The sequence below is a fragment of the Myotis nattereri genome (assembly GCF_964212035.1).
Source record: "Myotis nattereri genome assembly, chromosome: 2".
Taxonomy (NCBI): domain Eukaryota; kingdom Metazoa; phylum Chordata; class Mammalia; order Chiroptera; family Vespertilionidae; genus Myotis; species Myotis nattereri.
This window is the reverse complement of record NC_138076.1, coordinates 162,351,653-162,378,241: the sequence shown is the minus strand read 5'-3', so window position 1 is coordinate 162,378,241 and position 26,589 is coordinate 162,351,653. Positions and strand designations below refer to the sequence as shown.

At 51.7% G+C, this 26,589-nt stretch overlaps 1 protein-coding gene across 1 annotated transcript; it reads left to right on the top strand.

Annotated features, from left to right (window-relative positions):
• The first annotated feature begins 20 nt into the window (after positions 1-20).
• PDE1B (phosphodiesterase 1B) lies at positions 21-26,589 on the top strand. Its single transcript, XM_081082898.1, has 16 exons — positions 21-178; positions 266-388; positions 16,931-17,044; positions 17,977-18,159; positions 18,328-18,394; positions 18,724-18,840; positions 21,207-21,347; positions 21,731-21,831; positions 21,938-22,063; positions 22,188-22,289; positions 23,354-23,474; positions 23,887-23,968; positions 24,318-24,426; positions 24,919-25,049; positions 25,524-25,643; positions 26,175-26,589. The coding sequence occupies exons 2-15, from the start codon at positions 279-281 to the stop codon at positions 25,625-25,627; spliced, it is 1,608 nt and encodes a 535-aa protein (XP_080939024.1). The 5' UTR covers positions 21-178; positions 266-278; the 3' UTR covers positions 25,628-25,643; positions 26,175-26,589.

Sequence of the window (26,589 nt, the reverse complement as noted above, 5' to 3'; positions counted from 1 at the left end):
GGGGGAGGAGGGGAGACCGAGGAGGCGGCTCTGGCTGCGCGCGGCAGCGGCGGCGCGGAGAGCTGGGACCGGGAGCCCAGAGCTGGGCAGCGGGAGAGGAGCAGCCGCAGGAACTGCAGCTCTGCCAGCTTGGGCTGAGCCTAGAGATACCGGCCTGGCTGGTCCACGCCAGCCGCAGGTGGGAAGGGGCTGGGATGGGGGTGAGGGTCTTCCGGTGAGGGGCTGAGGCTGAGCCGCGGCGCTGTCTCCTCCCTCTGTTCCGTAGACAGAGGCTGAGCATGGAGCTGTCCCCTTGCAGCCCTCCCGAGATGCTGGAGTCGGATTGCCCGTCACCCCTGGAGCTGAAGTCAGCCCCCAGCAAGAAGATGTGGATCAAGCTTCGGTCGCTGTGAGTCCCCGGCCCGGAGTGGGGGGAAGGGATCTCAGGGCGCCTGGAAAAAGGGGGAGGGGGGGGCAGGAGTCGGGCTGGTGGATGTTTTCCGGCACACATGTTGGCAGGTGCAAGGAAACACACTGCTCTGACACGAGTGGCCAGGCACATGTGCAAGGCATGTGCTGGCTGGGTAGAGCAGGTTTAGGAGTTGCAAAGCTGCCGATGTGGACCCCCGGTGACACGCAGCGCGGAGAGGATGTGCGGTGCAGTGTGTCAGGGCTGCAGACGGGCAGCATCCAGGAGGCGCCAGGCTGACTCACACGTATCCATGTGCAGGGTTGTGCAGATGTGAGACACATCACATGTGTGTGTGCATGAGTGTCTGAGGGTCACAGGGATGTTTGTAGAATGATTGCACACAGCTGCAGATGCAGTGCACGGGGATTCTAGTGCCAACCTGTGGGTCATATGAACCTCTGCTGGGATTGGTGGCCTCTGCCTCCTGCATCCTACATGGGGTGGGGGTTGGGGGACCCCCATACCTGAGCTGCTCCTTCCTCTTGAGGCCTGGAGCCCCACTCTGCACTTCTCCTGGGATCTGGAGAAGTGGTAGAACCCCTACCTAGGATCTGGAGGAGGGGGGTAGGGTCCCTGCCTGGGAGCAGGGAGGTGAAGAATGATTGATAGGGCAAGGTAACTGTCCAAGCCTGTTTGTTGCTATTGCGTCTCCCTAGGGTCTCCAAGCACATTTAGGCACCTTTTCTCATTGTTGCAGGATGAGGGCATGTGGGAGGGAATAAGGGAGGAGTAAATGAGGGAAGTCCCAAGGAGGAGAGGAACTTTTCTTCCTGTTCCTGAGAAAGAGAGGGTCTGGTCAAATGCAAGCCATGCGCCAACCTCCCAGTCAGCTGGGAGTGGGTAACCCCCGCAGTCTGTTGATTCTTAAGCAGAGAACAAGGGAAGGTGCTCCTCTCCCTCATATGACCCCCCCCCCCCCCGGACCCAGGAAAGAGGCTGTGGATGTTTAACGAGGGAAGACAAGTAACATAGCCCCTAAACCCAGTTCCTCCCCAGTATCCTCAATAGTGAGCACTGAAGCTTCCATTTCTGGGCTCTGGCCGAGAGGGAGAGATGAGGTAGGAGGTGGCTAGATGCTTATGATTGTGTTGTTTTAAAAAATACTTCGACTGCGGCAATAAGATGATGCCTTTTTCCTGGGTGGTGGGTCCGATTCATATACTAGCTGCTTGGAGAGGCCTGAGGGAGAACAGGCATAGTGGTAACAAGGCTTGGAATCCAAATGTGCTTCGCAGCTCACCCCTTTGCTGCCTCCAGCCAAGGCAATTTGCGGGCTCTCTGAAGCGCAGCCTTGGAATGAGCTCTGCGATGAAGAATGGGAAACCAGATTGAATTGATTTTTGTTGGGAGGAGCGCTGGTTGATTCTTGTTAGAAAACTGTGCTAGTAACGGTTAATAGTAACTAAGATCCGAAGAGGGACAGGTAAGGAAGTGGTTGAAAGGCAGAAAAGGGGCCTCAGGGTCTATAATGCGAGAATTCAAGGTATCCTGGGATGACCCCCTCTTAGCGCTAGTGGTCATCATATACTTCCCCAGCTGCTATTCCAGGTAACAGGTCCTGCAAAAGAGCAGTTTTTACCATCTCCCTTTCTAACCAAAAGTCTTTCCTGGAGGCAAATAGCTATTTCTTCTGATGTGAGAAGTTCTCAGTGGCGAGAGAAGAGGATCCCCAGAGGAGGCATTGAAACCTGGGGAACGAAGGGAGCAGAGGCGCTGCCCCCACAGAGTGTGTTAGTTGACCTGTCCTTACAGGAGAGGGTGGTGGACAAGGATCACTAATTATATTGATTAGATTATCTGGTCTTCACTCACTTCCGCAATCTGAACCTTAAGAGTGCTAGCTTATGCATAATAACATACCCAGAAAAGTACCATCTCCTCAAGTACCACCGAGACAGAGTCCCAATCTCACTTCCTCAGAGCAGAGAAAGATCTTGGTATCAAGGGAGATCCCAAGTTGATGGGTGACTGGATTTGGCCCTGTTTGAATATTGGGGAGGCTTTGCCAACCAGATGAAGGGAAATAAAAGGACTTAGGACTAGGGTAGGCGAGAGAGACTCTCTAACTCTCAGGGTTGAGGGCTGATCAAAAAAGGCATTCCCGCCGAAACCAGTGGATAGAGCGTCAGCCTGCAGACTAAAGGGTCCCGGTTTTGATTCCGGCCAAGGGCATGTACCTGGGTTGCAGGCACATCCCCAGTAGGAGATGTGCAGGAGGCAGCTGATCGATGTTTCTAACTCTCTATCTCTCTCCCTTCCTCTCTGTAAAAAACTCAATAAAATATATTAAAAAAAAAAAAAGGCATTCTCTCTTTTAGGTGGAAATAGAACACCCCTTCCTCCAACCCAATACCACCTGTTCCCAAATGGGCTTGAGTGGGAAGGGGTTTTTTAGTCTGGAAATGGGGGGGTGGGGGGGGGATGAAAATAATTATCTCAGGACTGGGTACTGAATAGAAATGAAAGCAGATGGAGTATATCTATATCTATCTATCTATCTATCTATCTATCATCTATAAAGGCTTTGATTCCCCTACTCAACATATCCTATATCCATTATGCCCTCCCCTTCCCCCCTATACTCTTTTAATTTCTAATTTAGGACATCTAGACTCTCTTCAGGGAGGCCAGGCCTGATGTTTTTGCCCCTGGTTAAAAAGCGATATAATAGCCCTGACTGGTTTGGCTCAGTGGATAGAGCGTCGGCCTGCGGACTGAAGGGTCCCAGGTTCGATTCCAGTCAAGGGCATGTACCTTGGTTGCGGGCACATACCCAGTGGGAGGGGTGTGCAGGAGGCAGCTGATCGATGTTTCTCTCTCATGGATGTTTCTAACTCTTTATCCCGCTCCCTTCCTCTCTGTAAAAAAATCAATAAAATATATATTAAAAATGTGATATAATATAATTGTGCAGGGCACTTTCTTTCTGGGAAGGGCATCCAGGAATTTTGTTCCCACACTAGCATGCTGCCAAAGATAAATCCAGAATCTGGAGCATAGGAGCTGGAGAGTCCCTAACTGTGGGGTTTCATCTCTACCTAGCAGGAAAATGTTCCTAACTAAGCAGACTCAAGCTGAGACATGAGAGGCTGGGGCAGGCAGTCTGGAGATGATGGGTTGACCAGGATGGTTTTTAGCATCTCTCATCCTAAGATGAAGGAATTGACTTCTCTGAGACCTGAGGGCTTTCAGGAGTAAGGGGGAAGGTCAGTAGGAGTAGAAGGGTTTTTTATGTCTTTTGGGAATCAAGAAAAACTATGAGTAGAGATTGGTTTGCTACCTTAGCTCATTCATTCATTCATTCAACAACTATTAATTTTCTCCTGTGTGCCATGTGATGTGCTGGATGCGGGGGATATAGTGCTGCACAAAATGAACACAAGCCCTGCTCCTATGGAGCTTGTAATTTGGGTCAACTCCAACATTTTGATACACCTGTTCCTCATTTTGATACTCCCACTCCAGTGGTAAAAGTCTACCACTCTGGTTTCTGCTTAATCTTTTCCTTTGGGGGTTACAGGAAAGTACAAGCATCACTCTCTTCTCTCTGCTTCAGTTTATCCTGGAATTTTACAGACAGAATCTTCCTCTTCCTTTGGGATAGTACAGACACAACCCCTTTCTCCACATGGTACACACTCAGGACTCTCAAGGTCTAGGCTCAATGTCATAAGCTGCTGTTCAAGGTCATTAAGGCGAGCTGTAGCAAGGACCCAGTTGGGGATTATTTTTGCCCATCTTGTTTCGTCAGTCTAATGTGGTACCTGGAATATCATAGGCACTCGATAAATAAAAGAAGAAACAAATGAACGAATGGTTATCTTTGAATATGTCACCGAGCCCAGGTCTGACTCTGATTCTGTGGTGCGTTTGTTCCTGCGTGCAGAGCGGGGAGTAGGAAATGGGGGTGGAAGAAAGGGCGATGTTGTTTTTTGAGAAGGTGATGTTTAAAAGGTGTGGGGTTTGAGTGCCTGAGAACAGAGCCTGGGACTGAAGGAGTTACAGAGAGGATACATAAACGACGTTATTTGGATGTGTGAACGAGATGTATCCTCATGATTGTGAATGCTCGACATGTTTACATACGATTCTGGGTAAAGGTTGATATATGTGCTGGGGAGTTTGTGGAGCCGGAGTTCTGTGACGATGTCTCTTTGTTTTTATGTTTATAAATGGCACATGTGATGATAAATATGTTGGGAAGGTATGCTGAATTAGGGTATGCTGAATGCCTGAAATTGTTCTATGTAGGAATGAGATGTATGAGTGTATGTGAGTATGTGTGTAGGTAATGGGATAATACGTGTGTGTGATCTTGTGTATGTGCTTGTGACACTCACATTTTTTGACAGTCCTGGGGCGATCCAATGGGTAGGAGGGGAAGCTGAGGGACGGAACGGGGGACTGATTTATCCCCCCTTTCGTCCTCATTTTGTGTGTGCCCCATGAGTGATCTTCTGTGGCTCTTACCAGTTTTGAAAACTGTGCTGCTGTCCTCCTTTTCCTGCATATGGCTGTGGAGCTGTTGTGAAGATTGCAGGGTAAACTATAGCTCCGTGGGTCGCTGGAGAAAAAGGAGCATCATTTCTCCCAGGTCTTAGCGAGATGATTTTTAGTGCCTTCCTCCCCGGATCAGCCCTTCCTCCTTTATTTCCAACCATAGCAAAGGGACTTTTTCTTCCTTGGGTTTATATTTCTCCCCACCCCCCCGCCCCCATCAGATGGCTTCCATCTCTCTATTCCCCCCATCAGCTTTGTCTGAATGAGGCATCCGGATGGTAGAGGGTGGAAAATTTCTGCAGTAAGCTGAGGGGAGGTGCAAAGACAGGGAAAATCAATTCAGATCAAAGGAAGAAGTCCACAAACGCCTGGTCAGAATAGGTGGCTGGAGGGAATCAGGGAGGCAGGGCTGTAGACGATCATTGGGGATATTGGGAGATTAGAGTTGGAGTTCATGTTTCCACTCTGCCTGATCTTGAAGTCACACAGTCTCTCTGAATCTCAGTTCTTCATTCATTGTCATCCATATGAATGTGACTTCTGATACAGTCTGGAGTTCTTTCAGCATGGGAGTAAGAATAAATGGGTGATCATTGGCTTGGATGGAGAGAAAATAAAGATTCAAGAGGCAGGAATATGAATTACTTAGTAGGTTTGAGTCCCGGTGTCTGGGACATGATTTGGAAGAGTCTTGTTGATGAATGGTAGTCTGGAGCAGGCGAGGCAGGTGTCTGAGCTTAGAGACTAGAAGGCTGGCTGGGGCTGAGGAAGGCTGACCTAGATAGAGTGTGGGCCACTGAGGTCAAAAGGAAGAGATGATAGCCCTAGCTGGTTTGGCTCAGTGGATAGAGCATCGGCCTGTGGACTGAAGGGTCCCAAGTTCGATTCCAGTCAAGGGCATGTACCTTGGTTGTGGGCTCCATCCCCAGTGGGGAGCGTGCAGGAGGCAGCCGATCAATGATTCTCTCTTATCATTGATGTTTCTATCTCTCTCTCCCTCTCCCTTCCTCTCTGAAATCAATAAAAACATATTTAAAAAAACATATTAAAAAAAGATGATACGCCTTATCATCTCTTTTCCGTGAAAAAACTAGAAGTGAGTAGAGCAATTGCAGTTCTAAGACACGGTGTGTGTGGGAGCCCAGGGACGGCCACTGGAGAGCTCTGTGAGCAATGGAGGAATTCCCCTCTGGCGCTTATCCTCCGTCCCCAGGCCTGGGTGTCACATGACCAGGGATGCCACGTCCTATTTTAGAGAATCTCTCAAGTCCCTTAGAACCCAAATATCTCCGCTTGCTCAGGAGCCCCAGGAGGCCAGTTGGAAAGACAGACAGATCCCACATTTGAGGTGGCATGTATCCCTCTTGCCAGGAGGGGGGTGAAGTAGCTGGGGGTGCTATGGGACTGGAAGGCCAGGTGAGACTCAGGAGGAGAGAGGCCTGGATGTCTCTAGACCCTTTCCACCTGCCCGCTGCCCAGGGGGTTCCTGACATCAGCGAATCAAGTCCTTGTTTTCCATCCCCCCCTGGTTTTTGGCCGCTGCCACCAGACTTTGAAGGAGGAGCGGGAAGACTTTCCTCTCATCGGGATCATTGAGGATTTGCTTCCCACTTCTCTGCTCCCTCCATTCTCCTCTTCTTTGATTCTTCCTGCATCCTTTCCTCTGTCCCTTCCCTCCTTTGTTCACATCTTTCTTGGCTCCTCTTTCTCTGCAAGGTCCGTTTCGCTCTCTCTGGTCCCACTTCCTCTCTTCCTGTTCCCTTTGACTTACCCTCTTGCTCTCACCTGCAGTGCTCCCACTCCTCGCTCACCTTGGCTAGGCGTCAGAAACCCTGGGGCTTCCCCCACCCGGTGGTGATGGTGCAGGGTAAGTTTGCTGCAGGCACCCCTTGGGGCCACCTTAGGAGTCCAGCCTCAACCCCTGTATTCTGCAAGGCCTTTCTGTTACCTTCTCAGTGACCTCATCCTCCCAGCGCCTCCGGGAAGGAAGCCAAGTAATTGCCTTTGGATCTCAGGGGGCTGATTTTTCTCAGGTACGGAATTTCTAACTCTTCAGGACAGCAGCAGCAGAGAAAGAGGGACAAAACCAGGGCAGCAGGTGGGGAGCAGGTGAGACAACTGGGAGACTGGAAGTTGTTAGATCATGAGATTGTCCCCCAAGGGAGGAAGACTTAATGGTCTGAGAGAAGTGGGAGAGAATCCTGGGAATGCTGAGGGGGGGCAAAGGGGGAACTGAGGGGGGAGAAAGGCGACTGAGAAGGGAAAAGGAAAAAACAGATGCCATCCATTCAATGCAGGGAGATAGATCCCCAATGCCAGTGCTCTTGCCCCTCTAGTACCCCCACCCCCAGCCCTGCAGCTGCTCCTCTCCCCTCAGCGCCTGCTGCATCTACGGAGCTTATCCCTTTCTGGGAAGAAAAGATGAGGGTTGCCTTTACCTCAGCATCCCAGACCTGGCAAAAGTCCACTGAGGGAATGGGAGTGGGGCTTTGGTGGAGAAACAGGCTTGGTGGGAAAAGGGCCAGGGCATATGGGGGGAGGGCTGGCGGCATGGGCAGGGAGAAGAGCTAGAAAGGGGGGCTTCAGGTGGTGCTGTGGATGCAGCCAGGCTCCCAGGTCAGTTGATTCCACAGCTGCAATGAGTAGTCAGATTTGCAAATAATTATGGCTGCAGTGGAATGAATAGGCTGCCAGCGGCTGATGGCACCATTTAGGTTGGGAAGGGAGCGTGGCTTCCTGGGGGCTTAGTGAGTCTCTGGCAGGCAGGACCTGGGGGCTAGAGAAGCTTCTCCTTTCATTCGTGTGGCTTAGCTTCCTTGCTCCCCTGTTGGTCAGCTCTTGTGGATCTAACTTGGCACCATCTCCCTAGTTCTCGCCTCTATGCCCACTTTGTTTGGAAACTTCTTGGGGCCCTGGCTGAGTGAGCTCACGTGCCAACAGTGTTGCCAAGTTCCCGAAGCCCAGACTGTCTCTCTACCAAGCAGTAGCTTTAGGAATTCCAATCTGAAAAATTAAAATAAATCAAATTGTACCAGACTCACCCCCAAAGACTTTTCTGTTCTGCCTGTTCTCTTCCTTTCTGTTTTTCTTTGAACTGTCAAGAAAATTTGCCGTGTTTTTTTGTTTTGTTTTGTTTTGTTTTTGATTTTTATTGTAGCAAGATGGATTAATGATAGGTATTCAGGAGAACTTCCTGGAAAGTTCATGGAGGTTAGAATGTGACCTTTCTATGATAAAGAAGAAAGCCACTCTCCTCCTTTAAGAACCAGGTTAGGGATGAGTTGGGGGAAGCGTTGATGAACTTGAACTCAGGATGAATCGAGACCCAGGCATCCTACTTCCCTGGTGTCTCCAATGCAGGCACTGCATCTGAGAACCATAAAGTTTACAGAGGAGGACGCTGATGCCATTGATAGTTGGTAAGGTGAGGGGCAGGGCTGGGACCAGACACAAATTCCACTGATCCCCAATTTAGTGCTGTTCCTGTCACACCTGCAGTCAGTCCCTTGCCAAGTTTCCAACTCACTTTTCCACCCCAGGCTGCTTTTAACATCTGTTAGGCCCCCTGGAAGCTGGACATCTGCTGGCAACATCTGTTGGGATGTGGTTTGGAGGGTCGGTGGGGTGGTTCATGTGGAGGTGCTTAATGAGCAGAATTAAACAGTGCAGGGAGGGAGAAGAGGGGTGGACAACGGAAGCAGAGAAAGAGTTCTTCTGGACTGCGCCTTGGGAGTCCCTTCTGACTCGTCTTCCTCTTGCCACCCCTCCCAGTTCCTCCCTTACTCAAGGGCTAAAGACGGAGGGAGAAGGGACTCATTTGTGTGCTGGGCTGGGAGCCAGGATATTGGGTCTTTTTTGGTCTGGACCAAGGCTCGAGCTGCTTAGATTACCCCCTTCCTCATCTGACCTGAGCTGTGCTGGGCTGTTGCTAGGAAGACCTGTTAGAAAGGGCTTCTGGTCAGGAGGCAGAGGGGGCTCCGCCTTCAGACACAGGCAGGGGTGAGCTGACTCCTTTCCCTCTTCTTCGGTATTTCTCAGACCCTCTTTACAGCTCCTTTCTGATCTCCCTTCCTTCCCTCCCTGTGCCTTAGTACCTCCTGCTCCTCTCTCTCCTTCCTCTCCACTCACCTGGTTTCTGTCCTTCCCCACTAACCCCGAGTCTTCCACAGGCTCTGCTCCATTCTCCCCCCACCCTCCCTCCACCCAGCTCCTCTGGCCAGTGCCTAGAGACCGCTGCCATGTCAACCTGCCACCTGCTACCTCCTGGGATGGCACCCCAGCTCTGCCACTAGGGGGGCTATTTTTATCTCTAGAGCCACCCCCGCCACTGTGCCCAGCCAGCTGCAAGAGCCAGGCTGCTCATATAGCAATGGGAAGCCAGGGGTGAGGGGAGCACCAGTGCTTGGATAGGTAGAGATCTGCTGTTCTTGGTTTCTGGAGCTCCATGCTCCATATATTCTCCAGCTTCTGCTTCCACTGCCTCCTGACCCCTTTGTCAGGAGTAAGGAGTCGGGGAGAAGTCCCAGACATCTGGAGTGGTGGGAGCAGGCTTTTCCACAGCAGGGAGCCTGGGTACAGGAGTGGGCCTAGGGGACTTCGTTCATGGAGGACTCTTACTAAACATTTGCCGAACTAATGAAATAAAGGATTGGATTAAATAATCTTTTGCTTCATGCATCACTTTATAGTTCCCACGGTGCTCTTCTGTGGGCTCATTTGATCCTTGTGAGAATTCTGTGAAGCGTGCATTATTTACCCATTACACAGACAAGGAAGCTGGAGCTCAGAGTATCTTGCCCAAGGACACACACAGTGATAAAGTCTAGGCAGAAGGCTCCTGATTTTAAGTCATGTCCTCTTCCTATTGGATTTAGATAATTTCCTTCATTCTCTCAATTTCTGAGATTTTGGAGCCTTGGAGCCAGTTAATCTCTTCCTCAATAACCCTCCCACCCTACCTCCTTCCCTCTCCCTCTCCCCACCTTTCCCTTAGTCCCTTCTTCTCTGACCAGAGGCAGTATCTCCTATCCTTTGTTCATCCCATCCCAAGTCCAATCCTTCAGTGCAGGTGGGGAAAGCTGGGGGTGGGCCAGAAAGGAGGCATGATCATTGGGCTCCTTATTATTTTAAAACTAAATTTAAGGGCTAAAGGAAAATCCATGCTGGACTGTTGGTTGGAGTTGTTATAGATATGCCCTGCCTGCCACCCAGGGGACAGTTTCCTTAGTTTGGGCAGAGGTAGAATGTGGTGTGTGTGTCTATATGTGGGTGAGTGGATATGTGTGATTTTTTTCACCAGGAAGGCATGGTGGTTTACTGATATCTTTCCTTATTAGGAACAGTTACAATAATAACTGTTATAATATAACAGTAATAATAATAATAATAATAATAATAATAATAATAATAAACAATCTGGGTTGAGTGATACAGCACGAATGTCAGTGGGGGGTGAGCGGTAAACAGTCATTTGTCCAACCAGCTTTGGTTCTACTGGGCAAGAGAGCAGAGGGATGGGTATCCTCTCCAAAGCTTTTCTAGTCTAAGAAATCTCTACTTCCAGTAGGAGGGTTGAGGTTAGTGCCTACTTGGTTAAGGTAATAGGGCTTGGAGTGAGGGCCTGGAGTGAGGGGAGGGCGGGGAGCTGCCTGGCTTGGTGTTTGTGCTGTACCAGGCTGTGTGCAGCTGCCTGCACTCCCACCTCCATCCTCTCCCTCCAAGCACGCATGGCCACAGAATAGGCCAGGTGACTGTCCCTCATCTCCTGGGTGGCAGTTCTGGGTCTCGGGCTCTGGGTCTAGTCCTTTCTTTCTAAAAACACTAACCAGTGTGTGTGTGTGTGTGTGTGTGTGTGTGTGTGTGTGTGTTGGGGGGCACAGAGTGTGGGTTTCAATTTTTCCCATCTCGGAAGCAGCCCTGCCTCATGGCTACCGGGAGTTCACTGGAAAACAACTTGTAGATATTTAACCTCTATTCCTCCCCTTGCTGTTGAATCCCGCTTTTACTTGTCCCATTACTCAGTGGAGCTGAGAAACAGCAGGTTCCCAAACTTCATTTGTTTATAATCTTTCAAGGCTTTGGCACAGTGACAAGGTATTTTAATTTCTCCCTGCTTTTGGGGGGCGGGGGAGGGAGGGAGAAGACTTCCTGTCATAAAATCCTGGCCCTTGGCCTGTTTCTTCTCTTTTCCCCTTTTCCTGTCATACTCATCCCCACCGGTCCCCTGTCCTCATTTCCACATGGCCCCAGCCCTAGACCCTAGATTAAGGAAATTGCAGTCGCGCAGAACTCTCTTCCTTGGATGTGTTGGGCTTCACTCCCGGCTTTCATCCTTAGCCCCGCCCAGCCCCTCAGCTGACCAATCGTAGCCCAATGCACTTATATTGGTGATGTCATCTCCCAGCCCACCCGGAGGCGGGCTGGGGCTGTGTGTTAACATCCACTTGGCCCTGGAGGCCAGGTTTTCTTCCTAACCTGAGCAAGAGCAAAGAGAGCCTGGAGGAGGAAGAGGGGGTTTCTCTTTGGCCATCCCATCACTTCTCTTCTCTTCCAGTTAACACAGTTATCCCCCAATCCCTGCTTTACAGATGAAAAACCTGGGGCTGGGAGTGTTAATGTAACTTGCCCAACCTCTTGGTGTCTGTGAGCAAGTCCTCCTGATTGTCATACACTGCTTGGGGTGTGTGTGTGGGGCGGGGGTAGGGGTGGAGTGGGGGTGGGGGGGTGGGGATAGGGGCTTCTCTCCTGGTTGGAAGGTCACTGGGTAAGGATCCCCTGATCCCTGGCTTCAGCAAGCCCCACCCCTGCAGTTTCTAATCCTCCTCCTGCTTGCTTCCATTCTTTCAGGTGGGTTAAAGCTCATATTGAAGAACAGCCATGGAAAAGGCTCCTGGGAGGGCACCGAGTCTGACCCCTCTGGGGGCTCTTGCAGAGTCCCTTCCCCTCCTACTACAGACTTCCTCTTAGGACAGATTCAGGATGGTCCCTGTCCCTCACCCTTCAGCCTCCTACTAACCCCTTCTCCTCAAAGAGGAGCCCCACCTCCTCAGAGCAGGGCCTGGCCTGTGCTATTTCTGTCCTTTCTGGGATTTTTCTGAGAACAGATTCTTGTTTTCAGTTCTTTTCAGATGTGAAACTTTTCCCGTGGCCTCTCACCCAGTTGCTGTGGGCTGGGTCTCTGCCTCATCACTGCCTTCTTCCTCCAGCCAGGCTCCTCCTGTTCCCCCCCAACCCCCCAAGTTCTCTCTGGTCAGTCACTCAATTCTGCGGAGACCTGGAGGAGGAAGTTAGGGGCCCAAGAGGGCGCCATTCCCCTCAGGGGCTCCAGGGTCTTGGGGGCAGCATATTGATGCCCTGAAGTAGGAGACTTTGATTCCCATGGCAAATCCTGTTCCTGTGCAGAGGAGCCACCTCCAGGGCCCCATCCTCCGGTAGGCGGTAGGCACCGGGGTGAGGAAGGGAGAGGGGAGGAGGATGGCAGGCTGCTGTGGGTCCACCAGTTGTAATTTGGTGGAGGGGAGCCATTAAGACTTGACATTTATTTAATGAGTATGTTGTGTGCGGGTGTACTTCTCTTCCATCTTTTACCCCATCCATCTTGCCCTTTACCTCATACTCTTCCTTACCCACCTCCCCTTCCTTTTTATCACTTCTTGACTACTGCAGGTGTCTTAGTAGACTTTCCCTCCTTTCTCTGCTTCCTGACCCCCAGAATCCTTAGGACCTCACATTCCTCTGACATCTCTTCATCTGGTCTTAAGAACCCAAAAGGAAACTAGGATTCTTCTCACAACTCTCAGCCCCTGGGCTTAAGGCTGCCCTGTGCTGAGCCCCCTACCTAAAGTGATCTTTTGGGGAATGTAGATTCTGGAAGTAGCGCAGGGATATTTGGAAATCGCCAGATCATCAGCCATATGGTAATTCAAAGAAATGAACTGGTGGGGCTGAGGAAGCTGAGCTCTTTTGGGGTTTAAGGATTATTACTGCCTAGAACCTTTTCCAGCTGGATACCCAGAGCTGGAAGACACTGGGACCTTCCAAGGGTTAGGATCTGAGGCTTTTCCCATGGTGCAGGGGCTGAAGGTAAAGGAGAAGAAGTGATGGTGGGGAAACAGAGTTAGGGGTGGAGGTGGAAGGAATGTTGGGGAAGCTTCCAGTTTTCCTTAGGTTTGGATGAGGATTGGACAGGGTTGAGCATCCAGTTTTGCAGGCAAAGGGACCCGTCCCTGACAGATTCTCCGAGGACTGAGTCAGAGGGGTGGGAGTAAAACTGATGTAGAGGTGGGAGTAGGATTTCTTGCAGAAGAATGGTGAGGTGAGGACTTTGGATGGGTCAAGGGAGATCTTAACTCTGAAGGATTTTAGAATCAGAGAGGCCCCTGCCAGGCCAGAAAGTGCCCTGTGGGGGTTCTATAATTTCAGGAAGGTGAAGTTCAGCACTTGGATCCTTCCAGCTGCCTGAGTCCAGGTTCCCCTTCTTGGACTCCCCATTTGACAAATATATCCTTTAACCTTTCTTTCCCTCTCGCTTTGGGAGTCTGCACTGGTGGTGTCTGGATTGTGTTGGGTTCAGATTTCAACAGGAGCAATTAAGGAACTCCTGGACGGGATCAGAGGTGGAGGCAAGAGGAGCTTGGAGGGAGAGTGTGTTGAAAGGCAGCCCAAGATCTCACTCTTCTCCCCAGGCTCTCCATTACACAGAAACCCGGCTGAGAGCGCAATTGTGAGTTCTGGCAGATAGCTCTTCACCTAATGAATCAGCCTTCTTTCCCATTTATTTATTTAATGAACGTTTACTGAGCACATATTGTGTGCTCTGCACACAGCAGCCAGGATAAACAAGTCCCTGTCAGTGCCATCAAGACACTCACAGTCTGCTAGGGATTGCCGGACACTAACACTTCATGAAGGGTGGATGGCTGGCCCAGCTGGTGTGGCTCAGCGGTTGAGCGTTGACCTATGAACCAGGAGATCATGGTTTGATTCCTGGTCGGGGCACATGCCAGGGCTGTGGGCTCAATTCCCAGTGTGGGGCATGCAGGAGGCAGCTGATCAATGATTCTCTCTCATCATTGATGTCTCTCTCTTTCCCTCTCCCTTCCTCTCTGAAATAAAATATATATATTTTATTTTATATATTAGATATAATATATTTTATAATATATTATATATTTTAATATATTTATATTAAAAAAGGATGGATGACTAAGATTCAAGAAGCTGTGATGGAATTAGTTCCAGCCTCTCCAATCTAATTACAAGATTGCGCTCCCTCTGCCCAACACTTCTGGTGTTTGGGGCACCGTTAAAGCTCCAATAGTGTGGGTTGTAGGCTTGCTGACCTGACTGAGATTGACAAGTTGTATGACCTTGAACGAGTCACTCAACCTCCCTCATCAGGTGACTGTGAGGCTCAAATGAGGGTTGTACTTGTAAAGGAGGATCATGACCATTTTCATCCTCCTATTTCCTCTGTTAGGGGACTTCCTAAGTACCAGTTTCCATCCAAACGAGACTCTCTTCTGGACTTGGGATAGAGAAGTCAGGCGCTGCTGGATTTGAAGGGAGTGAGCCATGAGCTGGGTAGGGCCAGCCTGATGCTGGTCAGTTAATTCCGATTCAAGTCACATTTATAAAGACCGGGAGTATATGCCAGGCCTTTTGCATACATTATTTCATTTAATCCTCTTATTAACAGCCCTTCACAAGTGGTTTATTATCCTCCTCACTATTTTATAGGTGAAGGAATTGAGGCTCCAAAATAAAGTCCTCAAACTTGAGTGTGCATGAGAATCATCTGGAATGTTTGCTAACTGCAGATCCCTGAACCATACCCTCAGCTATTCTGGTTCAATAGGTGTGTAATGAGACCTAGAATCTAAAATTTTCGTAAGTATCCCAGGTGGTTCTGATGCCAGTGGTCTAAAGGCCACATCTTAATAGATACTGATTAAGAATTAAGAATTAGTGACTTGCCCAAGGGCTCAGAGTCAGGTTTGATTGCTGCCTCCCCGCCCCCCTCCACTCCCATTGTGAGGATAAAATGAGATAATGTAGGAGAAAGCGCTTTTAAAAATGTAGAGCTGGCGGCATTGTTAGCGATTATGCGAATACATGCAAATGAACACCTGTGGGCTTGACTGTTCACTTTGGGAGTCTGCGCTGAGAGGTGTGTTTTGAGAGGCAGGTGGAGGAAAAAACTTTGGCGGAGGGCATTGGCCTCTAGGGGCAGAGCGTTTGGTTGTAAGAAGGGCTGACCAAAGTGGAAAATTAGGGCTAGGACAGGCATGGGGGGGGGGGGGGGACCAGATGCCTTTCTTCCTAGGTTGTGTGTCCCCAGTTTTGAGGGCCCCTGGCCACAGGGACTGACCAGGAGAGGGAAGCCTGGCTTGAGCCTGGGCCCCAAAGGCAGAGTGTACCTTTTTGTTCTGCGATGGCTGGGGGGCACTCTGGGAGATGCTGGCTCAGGTCCCCCTTTCTAGCTCATTGGCTGGAAAGCCTTTTCTGTTTCTATCTACTGAACTCCCAGCTGGGTCGGTCTGAGCTTTACTGAACTCAGCCTCTAACAGTGACCCAGTGTTTGCACATGGAGGGGGTGCAGCAGAAAGGCTGGAGGTGGGATTTGAAGCAGCGCTCCCCCCCCCCGCCCCCCCCCCCCCCCCCCGCCTTCCCTCGTCCCCAGGAGGCTGCCGTGTCACCTCCCATCTCCCTGATTTCCCTCCTGCCCCATGTGCAGACAGGTCTTCAGCCAGGTGAGAGTTGGCTGGTGATGCTTCCTGGGGCTGGCTGGCTGTTTTGGGTACCCCTCTTCCAGAGCTGCTGAGACCCCAGGATTCTAGAGCTGCTTTCCTTCAGGAATGCCATTGTTCTTCCTCCCCCGGTGTCCCTGGGAATTGATGCTAATTTCAGCCTCTGGTCCCTGACTCATTCTCTTCTGCTCCCTGACTCAGAGGGTGGCCTTGAGTTTCTAAACCCCCTCTCAGTGGGGAGTTGTGGTGGCCACCATTTCACCCCCATTTTGGTGGGGCTGGCAGGGCAGGGCTGGAGGAAGGAGCAAAGGGAAAAGTTTAATCGCTTTTTTTTAACATCACCATGAAGGCAGAAAGCATTGTTTGCTTTGTGACTGCCTGGGCTGGACTCAACAGACTTCTAAGAAGCCTCCCAGTTAATCACCAACCCCCAGAATTCGTGAGTGCAAACTGTGGGGGATTGTCCCTTCAGGCAACACATTCAATAACTGAGACCCCATGCCCACCACTCTTGCTCTGGGGGAGCTGCTGCAGGGCTGTGGTACGGGATGGGTCACCCGTTGCCAGAGGTTCTCTCTGGTACTGCCCTGGGCAGGCAGGGGTTAATCCTGCTTTGTCCTGGTTGATGGATTCTGGAATCATAATCCATTAGCTCTGCCTGGATGGAGTGAGGCCAGGAGAAAGCACTCAGATTGCTCTTTGTTCTGCGTCTTTGCCATCCTGCCGGGGACAGAGGGGCTAGGGACATGTACCTCCCTCCCCATCATGACCTAGAGACTCAGTGAGAGAGTCTTGGGTCCTCTTTTGCTCTCTGTTGATCCCAGAGCCCTCTCTCATGGGGGAAATAAGCAGTTTCAGCGCTTGGTTATTCAGACTATGAAACAGACCATCCCCAAAACTTCCCCCCAGGGGCTTGTACCTGCCTAATTCTGCTGAGCCCTGGCAGTCTGAACAAGAATGTTCAGGAATCACTGATTAAAGGGGAGTGTTAAGAGGTAGAGATTCATGGGGACAATGGAGTCAGGAAAAGCCTGGAATTACACCTGGGTGGGGGTGGGGGTGTAGATACATTTAGTAAGGTCAGTGGCAGTAGCCTGAGATGAAAAACATTAGCTGCTCTTAGTCTTACTGTTAGAACGATCAATGATTTATGGAAGACCAAAGGTATCCTGCCCGCATGACAAGGTAGCAGTGCCTAAGCAGCATGTCTGCGTCCCCCACCCCTTCCCAGGCTACGCTACATGGTGAAGCAGTTGGAGAATGGGGAGGTCAACATTGAGGAGCTGAAGAAAAACCTGGAGTACACAGCGTCCCTGCTGGAGGCCGTCTACATAGACGAGACGCGGTGAGAGTGGTGACAGTGGAGATGCTGGGCAGGGAGAGACCTACCCACGGAGGAGGAAGATACCAGACAGACACAGTAGCCCAGACCCTGGGGCCAGAGGAAGCTGGGGACAGAGACCTGTGCTGGGGTCAGCGTAGGAAGGAAGGGTGAGATGGGCAGAGAGGAAGAGCAATAGGTAGAAATACTGCAGAGGTAAAGAGGCAGAGAAACAGACACGGAGCTCTAGAGATGGAGGCAAACAGGTGTCAAGGAGAGAAGACTGTTGCCTTAAAGCTCATCTGGCCCCAGCCTCCCTCCCGGTGTGGAATCCCTCAGGCCTGCACTGCCCAGTGTGGGAGCCACTGGCCTCATGTGGCCATTGAGACTTGAAATATGGCAACTGTGAGCCGAGACGTGTATGTATTTGTAAAATACATGCTGGATTTTCAGGACTTAGAAAAGAGAATATAAAATATCTCATCAGTATATGTTATATTGGTTCCACATTGAAATGACAATATTTTGGGTGTATTAGGTTAAAGACAGTTTATCATTAAAATGAATTTCATGGTTTTTCTTTTTTTACATTTGAAATGTGGCGACTGGAAAACTTAAAGTTACTTACGCGTGGCTTGCATCTTATTCCTGCTGCGTGGCTTGCATCTTATTCCTGCTGGACAGTGCTGCTGGTCGCTAGCATCCCTGACGGGTGGTATTCCAGTGTCTGCTTGGACACTTCCAGAGCTGGGATGCTCACGACCTCACGCGGTGACCGGTGTTATGACTGGGGACATGAGATAGAGAAACAGAAAGAAAAAGACACAGAGAGAAGAGCAGGAGAAGGGAGAGAGCTGGCCTGAGCGTTGCTGAGGGTGCGGTGTGGCCGGGCCCAGGGTCCCTGGGTTGTGTAGGCACTTCTTGTCTTTCCTCTTTGACGCCCTCTGGTGCCTCAGGCAAATCTTGGACACAGAAGATGAGCTTCAGGAGCTGCGGTCAGACGCTGTGCCTTCCGAGGTGCGGGACTGGCTGGCCTCCACCTTCACCCAGCAGACCCGAGCCAAAGGCCGCCGAGCGGAGGAGAAGCCCAAGTTCCGCAGCATCGTGCACGCCGTGCAGGCTGGGATCTTCGTGGAGCGGTGAGGCTCGCCCGCCCCTGGCCTCCCTCTGTCTCTAGTCCTGTCCCTCGTCCCCAGCCACCCTGGTCCTCCAGGCCCCGCCAGTGGTATTGGCCCCACATGTCCAACTGGTCAAACCCCACCCCACAGACCTTCACACTTGGGCCTCTTTCCACTGTTTCCCCCTAGGATGTTCCGGAGAACGTACACCTCCGTGGGCCCCTCCTACTCCACTGCGGTCCTCAACTGTCTCAAGGTGATCCTGGGTTTCGGGGAAAGAGGAGAAGGTCGGGGTGAGGAGGTGGAAATAGTCGTTGGGACTTCCAGACTCGGTATAGGGGGTGTTTTTTGCCTGCCCTTTTAAGTATTGTTCTCATGTTCCTCAAAACAACGTGTGCCCACTCCAGAGGCAAGCTCCTGCCTCTTTGTGTAACACGGAGCGATGTCTGGGAAGGAAGGAAGGAGCCCACTTCACCACCTCCTTGTGTACTGCTTCCCAAGACTCTGTAACCATGGGAAAGCCCTCTCCGCTGCCGCTAGGAGCCCCCCTGGGCGCCTCCCTCCTAGTCTGTTGCTTCTCCACAGAACCTGGACCTCTGGTGCTTTGATGTCTTTTCCTTGAACCGGGCAGCCGATGACCACGCTCTGAGGACCATTGCATTTGAGTTGCTGACGCGGCATAACCTCATCAGCCGCTTTAAGGTTGGGTCATACCCTATTCCCGCCTTTGGGCATGATTCTCCACGCCCATTACTCCTGTTCTAGAAGATTCCCAGCCAGTAGATTCCATAGGATCTCTCACTTAGTCCCACCATCAGGGGAGTCTCCTCCTGCCCACTCCAGTCCAGCCTTTCTTTCACTTGCTGCAGTACCAGCCTCTGACCTTATTTTGCGCCCTAGGCTAAGATTCTAGGTGTGTAACTGTCTAGCCCAGGATTCTGTTCTCTCCCCTTTGCTTTCTTTCCCTCTAACTTGACCTCTCCAGGCTGGTTCGCCGTTCACCTCCTCCTTTCAGCTGTCCTGCCTCCTGCCTGTGGACACCAGAGGCCTAACGTCCAGATGCTGTCAGTCCTTTGGGACTAGAGTCTCTCCATGTGCTGGGGGCAGGGGGAGGGGATAACATTGGCCACAGCCACCCGGCTCTCCCACCTAGTGCTAGTCTCTGTCCAAGGAATTTTCTGGAGAGGATCAGCTCTTGGCAGTGCTGGGTAGGACTGTGTGAGGGGAGGGAGGGTGTGTGAACTCCATTTGCTCCTCAGCTTGGCCGGCCAAGAAGAATATAGGATTAAAGTCCTCTCCAGATCCTGTGCCAGGAGGGAATGTCTTTTGGGAATAGAGGCTGGAAAAAAACATTTCCACGTGGAAAACCACAGTTGGAAGTAGAGGGCGAGGGGTGTTGAAGAGTCGCAGTGGGGACTTAGGGGGGGCAGGCAGTAGATGTTAGCACAGAGGAAGCCATGTGTTCTGAGGGCCCATGTCGGGGTGGGAGTGGGTGAGAGGAGAGTGGTGAGGGCCCCTCCAGAGGACTTTGAAAGGTCATCCTGCCATCCTGGGCCCCATTTCACCGTAAGGACCACCGGCCGCTGTGCATGTCTGCCTTCCTCCGCCCGCTCCGCCTTTCACAAGGGCTCCCAAGAGGGCTTCCAGGCCTTTCCCGAGGTGCTCAGGGGGGACTTTGTTCAGTGCCTTCCTGAGGCCTGTCCTTCATAGTTTTCTTTTCTTCCCTTTGATCCTGCCCAGAGAATAGCAGGGTCCTCTTTTTCTCCGGCCTTTCCCAGCTCATGTTTCTCCAAACTGGTTCTCTGGCATATTCCAGACACCAGTTTCTTTTAACTCTGCTTCCTCACCTGGAAGGACTGGTTTTGGGGGGACCCTAAGAGTAATTGCATCAGGTTAGGATTGGCCCAACCCCAGCCCTAACCTGAGAGAGGGGAGTGCTTATTGCTTTAGTGTTCACTCATGGTAGATCCCCCAGTTAGAGCTATCCTTCTCAAACTCCACATTCCCTTCCTGGACACCCAGCCCTCCCCTCCCCCTTCCCTTCCCCTCTCCTCTCCCCCTTCCCCTTTCTTTCCCCTCCCCCTTCCCCTTCCCCTCTCCTCCCCATTCTCCTTCTCTTCCCTCCCCCTTCCCCTCCCACTCCCCCTCTCCCTCCCCCTTCTCTTCCCTTCCCTTCCCTTCCTTCTTTCCCTTCCTGTCCCTTCCCTTCCCTCTTTCCCTTCCCTTTTCTCCAGGGACACCATGGCAATGAAACAGTAAGGGCAGTTGTCATGGAAACAGCCCTTTAAAAATCCCTAAATTTGGGACACAGCCCTCCAGGGGTGGGGGTGGGAGACATTAGGGTCTGATTGATGAGTGGCACGTCCTCTGTGTCTAGTCACTTTCACTCATCTCTACAGAAGCTTCCTCAGGTCCTGAACCTTGCTCTCCTCCTTGCCTCAGGCGATCCAGGGACAGGTGCAGACACCAGCCCTGCCCTCTAGGAGCCTTGAGCCTTTGAAGGAGGCAGGCATACCCCAAGGGCATATGCTGCACCGAGACAGAATTGATTAGCTTGTGTGTGTCTGGGTCGGGGGAGGCTTTCAGAGGAGCGGGTAATCTACATCTGGCTGGAAGGGTCCTCTCTACATCTTCTTATCGGTTACCCTGCTTCTGAGCCCTTATCCGTGGTATTGGATTGGGTTGGGGTGGGTGGTTGAAAGGTAGGAGGGAAACTGTCTTTCCTTTTAAAAAAAATCTCCAGGGAAATAATAATACTTGTAGTTACTCTTTAGAGAGCACTTCCTAAGTGCCTTGTACTTATCTCATTAAATTCAAGGGGGGAGGTGGTATCTTCATTCCACAATTAAGTCTCTGAGGCACAGAGAGGCATGTGACTTGCCCAAGGTCGCGTAGCCAGCAGGTGGTAGAGCCAGGATGTGAGCCTAGGTTCACCTGACTGCTGAGCCAGTGCTCTCCCTGTGCCACACTGCCTTCTACAGAAAAATGGCATTGCTGATCTCAGACCTGGGCCTCCTGCCATTCCTGCAGATCCTCCACGCAGCTCTATTTCCTCCCTCCTGCTGCAGATTCCCACTGTGTTTTTGATGACTTTCCTGGATGCTTTGGAGACAGGCTATGGGAAATACAAGAACCCTTACCACAACCAGATCCACGCAGCTGACGTTACTCAGACAGTCCACTGCTTCTTGCTTCGCACAGGGATGGTGGTAGGTGCCCTGGAGACCACCCTGCTGTGACTGGGGGCTTTATGGCTGCATAACTGGGGTGTATACTCCCATTTCCCTCCTTCTCTCTTTGGTTCCTCCTTTGGCATCACAGTTTTCAGAGTCAGATTGGACTTACTCTGCAGAATTCCTGGGTGCACCATAATTTCACAGGATGTGTGCTGGGATGCAGTGGGAATGTTGCAGGTTGGAATGGAGGAGGGTCTTTGGTCATTCCAGGAGCTGAGAAACCTGGCTGCATTAGCCCAACAGCTGGCCTTGAAGAATGGAAGGGTGGTGTGAGCGGTCTAGCCTGTATGTGGAGATTTGGGGGCAGCGACTCAGAGAGGGTTGGCCCCCTCCCATCCTCTGTCTCTTTCTCCCAGCACTGCCTGTCAGAGATTGAAGTCTTGGCCATCATCTTTGCAGCAGCCATCCATGACTATGAGCACACAGGCACTACCAACAGCTTCCACATCCAGACTAAGTGAGGGGCGGGGTGTGGCAGGGCAGGAGGGGCCAAATGGAAGTGGGGAGGTTGCCAGAATTTCCACTTAACAGGGGGCTGACCATGATGACCTTTGGCTTTGCAGGTCAGAATGTGCCATCCTGTACAATGACCGCTCAGTGCTGGAGAATCACCACATCAGCTCTGTCTTCCGAATGATGCAGGATGACGAGATGAACATTTTCATCAACCTCACCAAGGATGAGTTTGTGTGAGCAGAAGCCAGGAGTGGGCATCCCTACAAGACCCCCTCACCCAACCCTCTCTCTCTACTACCTGCACCTCCTGCCACCAGTGCTCTGGGGCTAATCACTCTTCTGGTTCTGTCCATTCAGGGAGCTGCGGGCCCTGGTCATCGAGATGGTCTTGGCCACAGACATGTCTTGCCATTTCCAGCAAGTGAAGTCCATGAAGACAGCCTTGCAGCAGCTGGAGAGGTGGCATCTGGTGGGGTGTGGCCGGGGCTAGGCCAGAGCAAGGGGTGTGTGAATCGGGGGGCATACACATGGGTGATTGGTGTGCCAAGTCTTTACCTGGATGTAGAAGCTCTCCTGGCTCCAGATAGCTGAGTGTATCTGTGTGTGTGTGTGTGTGTGTGTGTGTGTGTGTGACATGTGTGTGCACATGGCCCTGGGTTTAGGTACAGTCTAGGCAGCTGGTATACTGGAGAGCACTTTGGGCTGGGAGTCTGAGATGGGCATTATCATCTCAGCTTCAGGACAGACTTACTCTGGAATGCTGGGAAAATCATTCAATCCTTCTGGACTCATTCCCTTATCTGTGAAATGTGAAAATGATATGCCTCCCTCCTCAACAGCTTGCCACCAGTTCCTACTATAAGCAGGCTACTGAGAGAGTCATGTGAGGTAAAAGACAAAAACACAGAATAAAGGCCATAATTACATCCACTGTTGCTTAAAAGTGGGAGTATCTAAATGTGTGGGAGTTGCTAAATGTGTGTAAGAACGGACTATGTGTGTGTCCTGAAGGTGTGTGCTAGTGTGCCTACGTGTGGGAGAATGTGCTGTGTCAGAGCATATCATTGTTAGAAAATAATAATTATAATAATAATAATTATAGCTAACATCTACTGAGTACTCACTATGTGCCAGACACTTTTCTAAATACTTTTACATAGCATGCCGTTTAATTCTCAGAACAATTCTATGTAGCAGATTCTACTATTATTTCCACTTAGGATTGAGGAAAATGAAATACAGCAAATTTAAGTAACTTGCTCTGTGTCACACAGCTAGTGTGTGATAGGTGTAGTGAGGATTGAACCCAGACCTCTGCTTCTAAGAGCCTGGACTGCTTGCTGTGTGTGTGTGTGTGTGTGTGTGTGTGTGCGCTTGCGCTTGTGCTTGTGTGTATCCTTAGAGAGTGTTTGAAGTTACCTGAGAGGACCTGAGAGAGGGCATGTGATGGGGAGTTAGGAATGGTCCACATTTCCTTTTCCTAAAAGCCCAGTCTCCCTTCTCTCGCCATCTGCCTTGACCAGGATTGACAAGTCCAAGGCCCTGTCTCTACTGCTCCACGCTGCAGACATCAGCCATCCGACCAAGCAGTGGTCAGTTCACAGCCGCTGGACCAAGGCTCTCATGGAGGAATTCTTCCGCCAGGTACCATGGCATCCTTGCCCACCCCCTGCCCATGGGCCTTCTCTCGCTTGGTTTTCCATGCTCCCACTCCAGACCTTCATTTAGCAACCTGCAGCTCCTGACCTGACCCCAAACCCGGGGGATAAATTGTCATCGTCCTAAGAGCTGAACAGTGGTTGATGAGAGGTGCATCCCATTTGCCTATCACTCATTTCCAGGTCACAGGCACTCAGAGGGGAGGGGATGGAAGACCAGCAGGCTTAGGGAGCCTCCTTCTTCTCCTCTTCCCTCTGCTAGGTACCTTCCAAGTCCACTTTGAGTGCCTGGGGGACATTCCTTTTCTACCACAACTACCTCCTACCACCCCAGCTTCACCCTGGGTCTGGTAGTCTGAGGTGCGCGCTCCAGCTTTCCCACCTGTCTTCTCCCCCAGGGTGACAAGGAGGCAGAGCTGGGTCTGCCCTTCTCTCCGCTGTGTGATCGCACTTCCACTCTCGTGGCACAGTCCCAGATTGGTGAGTATCCTTTCTCGCAGTGAGGAGAGGACTGCGAAGGGGAAAGAATGCTGTGTGGGGCCTGGGCCAGGACTTCCCCACGTCCCCAACCTCAAAGCCATTCTTCCCGTAGAGGCAAGCCTGCTGTGCCAGGGCATGGGGTCCTGGGTGGAAGGCCAGGGGCGTGCAATGGTGGGGAGGAGTTCCCTGAGGTCACAAATGCATCATCCCAAAGGCTGCCTTCATTGGGAACTTTTCAGCCATCGGTTACTCTGTTCTACATGCAGACCAGGGTCACAGCCATGCTGGCCACATCCACTACCCAGCCCTCCGGTAAGACATCGTCATGGTGTTACCCTCCGCACTGCAGGTTTCATCGACTTCATTGTGGAGCCCACATTCTCTGTGCTGACCGACGTGGCTGAGAAGAGCGTCCAGCCCTTGGTGGATGAGGACTCCAAGTCTAAAACCCAGCCCAGGTGCGGATGACTGGGGTAGCCGGCCTCCTGGTTCTGGGAGAAGGGAGCCAGACTCACAGAGGGCGGACCCCCAGGGAGGAGGTACAGCCATGGAAGGGGTGGCGGAGGAGCAGCCTACTCCAAACAGGAGAGCTGCTGTGCTGTGTGTCACACACAGGGGCGGAAGGATGGGGCCATGTGACCAAACGCATGTGCTTGCACCTGTATTCCCTCCACCATATTTTTGTTTCTTCCATTAGCTCTGTTTATTGCCTTTCTGCCAATCTTGTTTTTATTTTCCTTCTAGTAAGAGGGAAGGTGTGGGGAGGGAGGGGTGAAATCTGGGAGGAGGGGGACAGGGACTTGGAAGGTACCTAGCAGAGGGAAGAGGAGAAGAAGGAGGCTCCCTAAGCCTCCTGCTGGCCTTCCATCCCCTCCCCTCTGAGGGCGGTGAAGGTGGTTCTGGAGTGGGCTGGGTCCCACCTCTGAAGTTGGTGGGGGGGCTGCTTCTAGCTTTCAGTGGCGCCAGCCTTCTCTGGATGTGGAAGTAGGAGACCCTAACCCTGATGTGATCAGTTTCCGCTCCACGTGGACCAAATACATTCAGGAGAACAAGCAGAAATGGAAGGAACAGGCAGCAAGCGGTGGGTACCATTGTGGGCATGAAGCCGTGGGAGGAGGTGGCTAAAGGAGTAGTAGCAGGTCCATTTCCCTCAAGCCCCTGGAGCAGCCATTGACTCCGAGTTGGGAATAGAGCTGATCAGACTACAGTTAGATGACAGGAAAGACTGACCAGCTGATTGGCCAGAACTGTTCTAGAATGAGAACTGGAGAGAGAACAGGGACAACCATATTCCACAACCAAGGGGCCTTGTGCACATCGCGGCCTGTGCTCCTGTAGATTAGGGTCACTTGGTGGTCACGGCTGGGAGTCTTTCCTGTATGTGGGAGTTGAGATTGTGATTAGCAATCTGAAGGCCCGAGAGGCTATCCACAAGTGGCCGGGAGTTGAAGATAGGAGGATGCATGAGAATCTCTTACTTTTCTCCACATACTCCTGGGTTCTGGGGAAAACTACTTCTTAGTCTGGTCTCAGCTTCCTTCATGCCCCTCTGCAGGCATCACCAACCAGATGTCCATTGACGAGCTGTCCCCCTGTGAGGAGGAGACCCCGCCCTCCCCTGCCCAAGATGAACACAACCAGAATGGGAATCTGGACTAGCCTGGGGCCGGCCCAGGTGAGCCTGTCATGGTGGAGTGGGAGGGTCTTGATGTTGGGCGGGGAGTAGGGAGAGCTGGGTGTCCAACACGGCATTTTGAAGAGTCATCTCTGGGGTTCAGTGGATGTGAGGTTCTCCCTCCCTCCTTCCAGGCAGGAGAGTGGTGGAAGTGAGCACATAGAACTGAGTCAGGGCATGAATGTGAAGCCAGGAAATCCTCCCAGCTCTTCTGTCCCAGTCCCTGCATTTGGAAAGCAGGTAGCTCTTCAGAGCAGGGTGGGGCCTGAGCAAGGCCAGAGCCATCCAGGTAGCACCTTTGTGAGGGCTCGGGAAAAGGAACCAGCCGGGGCACAGGCTCTGTGAGGTTGGTTGGCACGACTTCGATTGCAGCTCCTGCTCACACCTTGGCTGAGTAACCTTCTGCAAGGCATTCTTTTGCACAATTATTTGTGGGACCGAGTGGGGATCTGGGCGGGACTTGGAGAAGGTAAGTCAGGCTGGAAATAAAGGCAAAGGTCCGAGCACTGAAACTTCCCCCTCTTTCCCCAGGTCCTCATTGAGTCCCAGTGTTAGATGTCATCAGCACCATCCATCGGGACTAGCTCCCCCATCTGCTCCAAGGGAGCATGAAGGTCGAGGAAGAGAAAACCCACCCGAAGGCCAAATGCCAGAGAACGTGGGGTTGGGGGAGGGCTCCTCCCCACCCGACACCCATTGGGCCATACTTTAATCTCCCGGCAGCAAGACTGGGGAACTTCAGGCTCCCAGTGGTCACTGTGCCCATCCCCCTGCCTCTGGACTCCCCCGTGGCCAGATGGATGTCTGGGGAAGGGGAGCTTCCTGCAGGCTCCCCAGGGTTTGGGGGGAGGGTCAGAGATGCCAGCCCCCTGGACCCTCCCCCATCTTTTTTGCCTCCAAGTTTCTAAGCAATAAATTTTGGGGGTTCCCTCAGCCCCCCACCCCA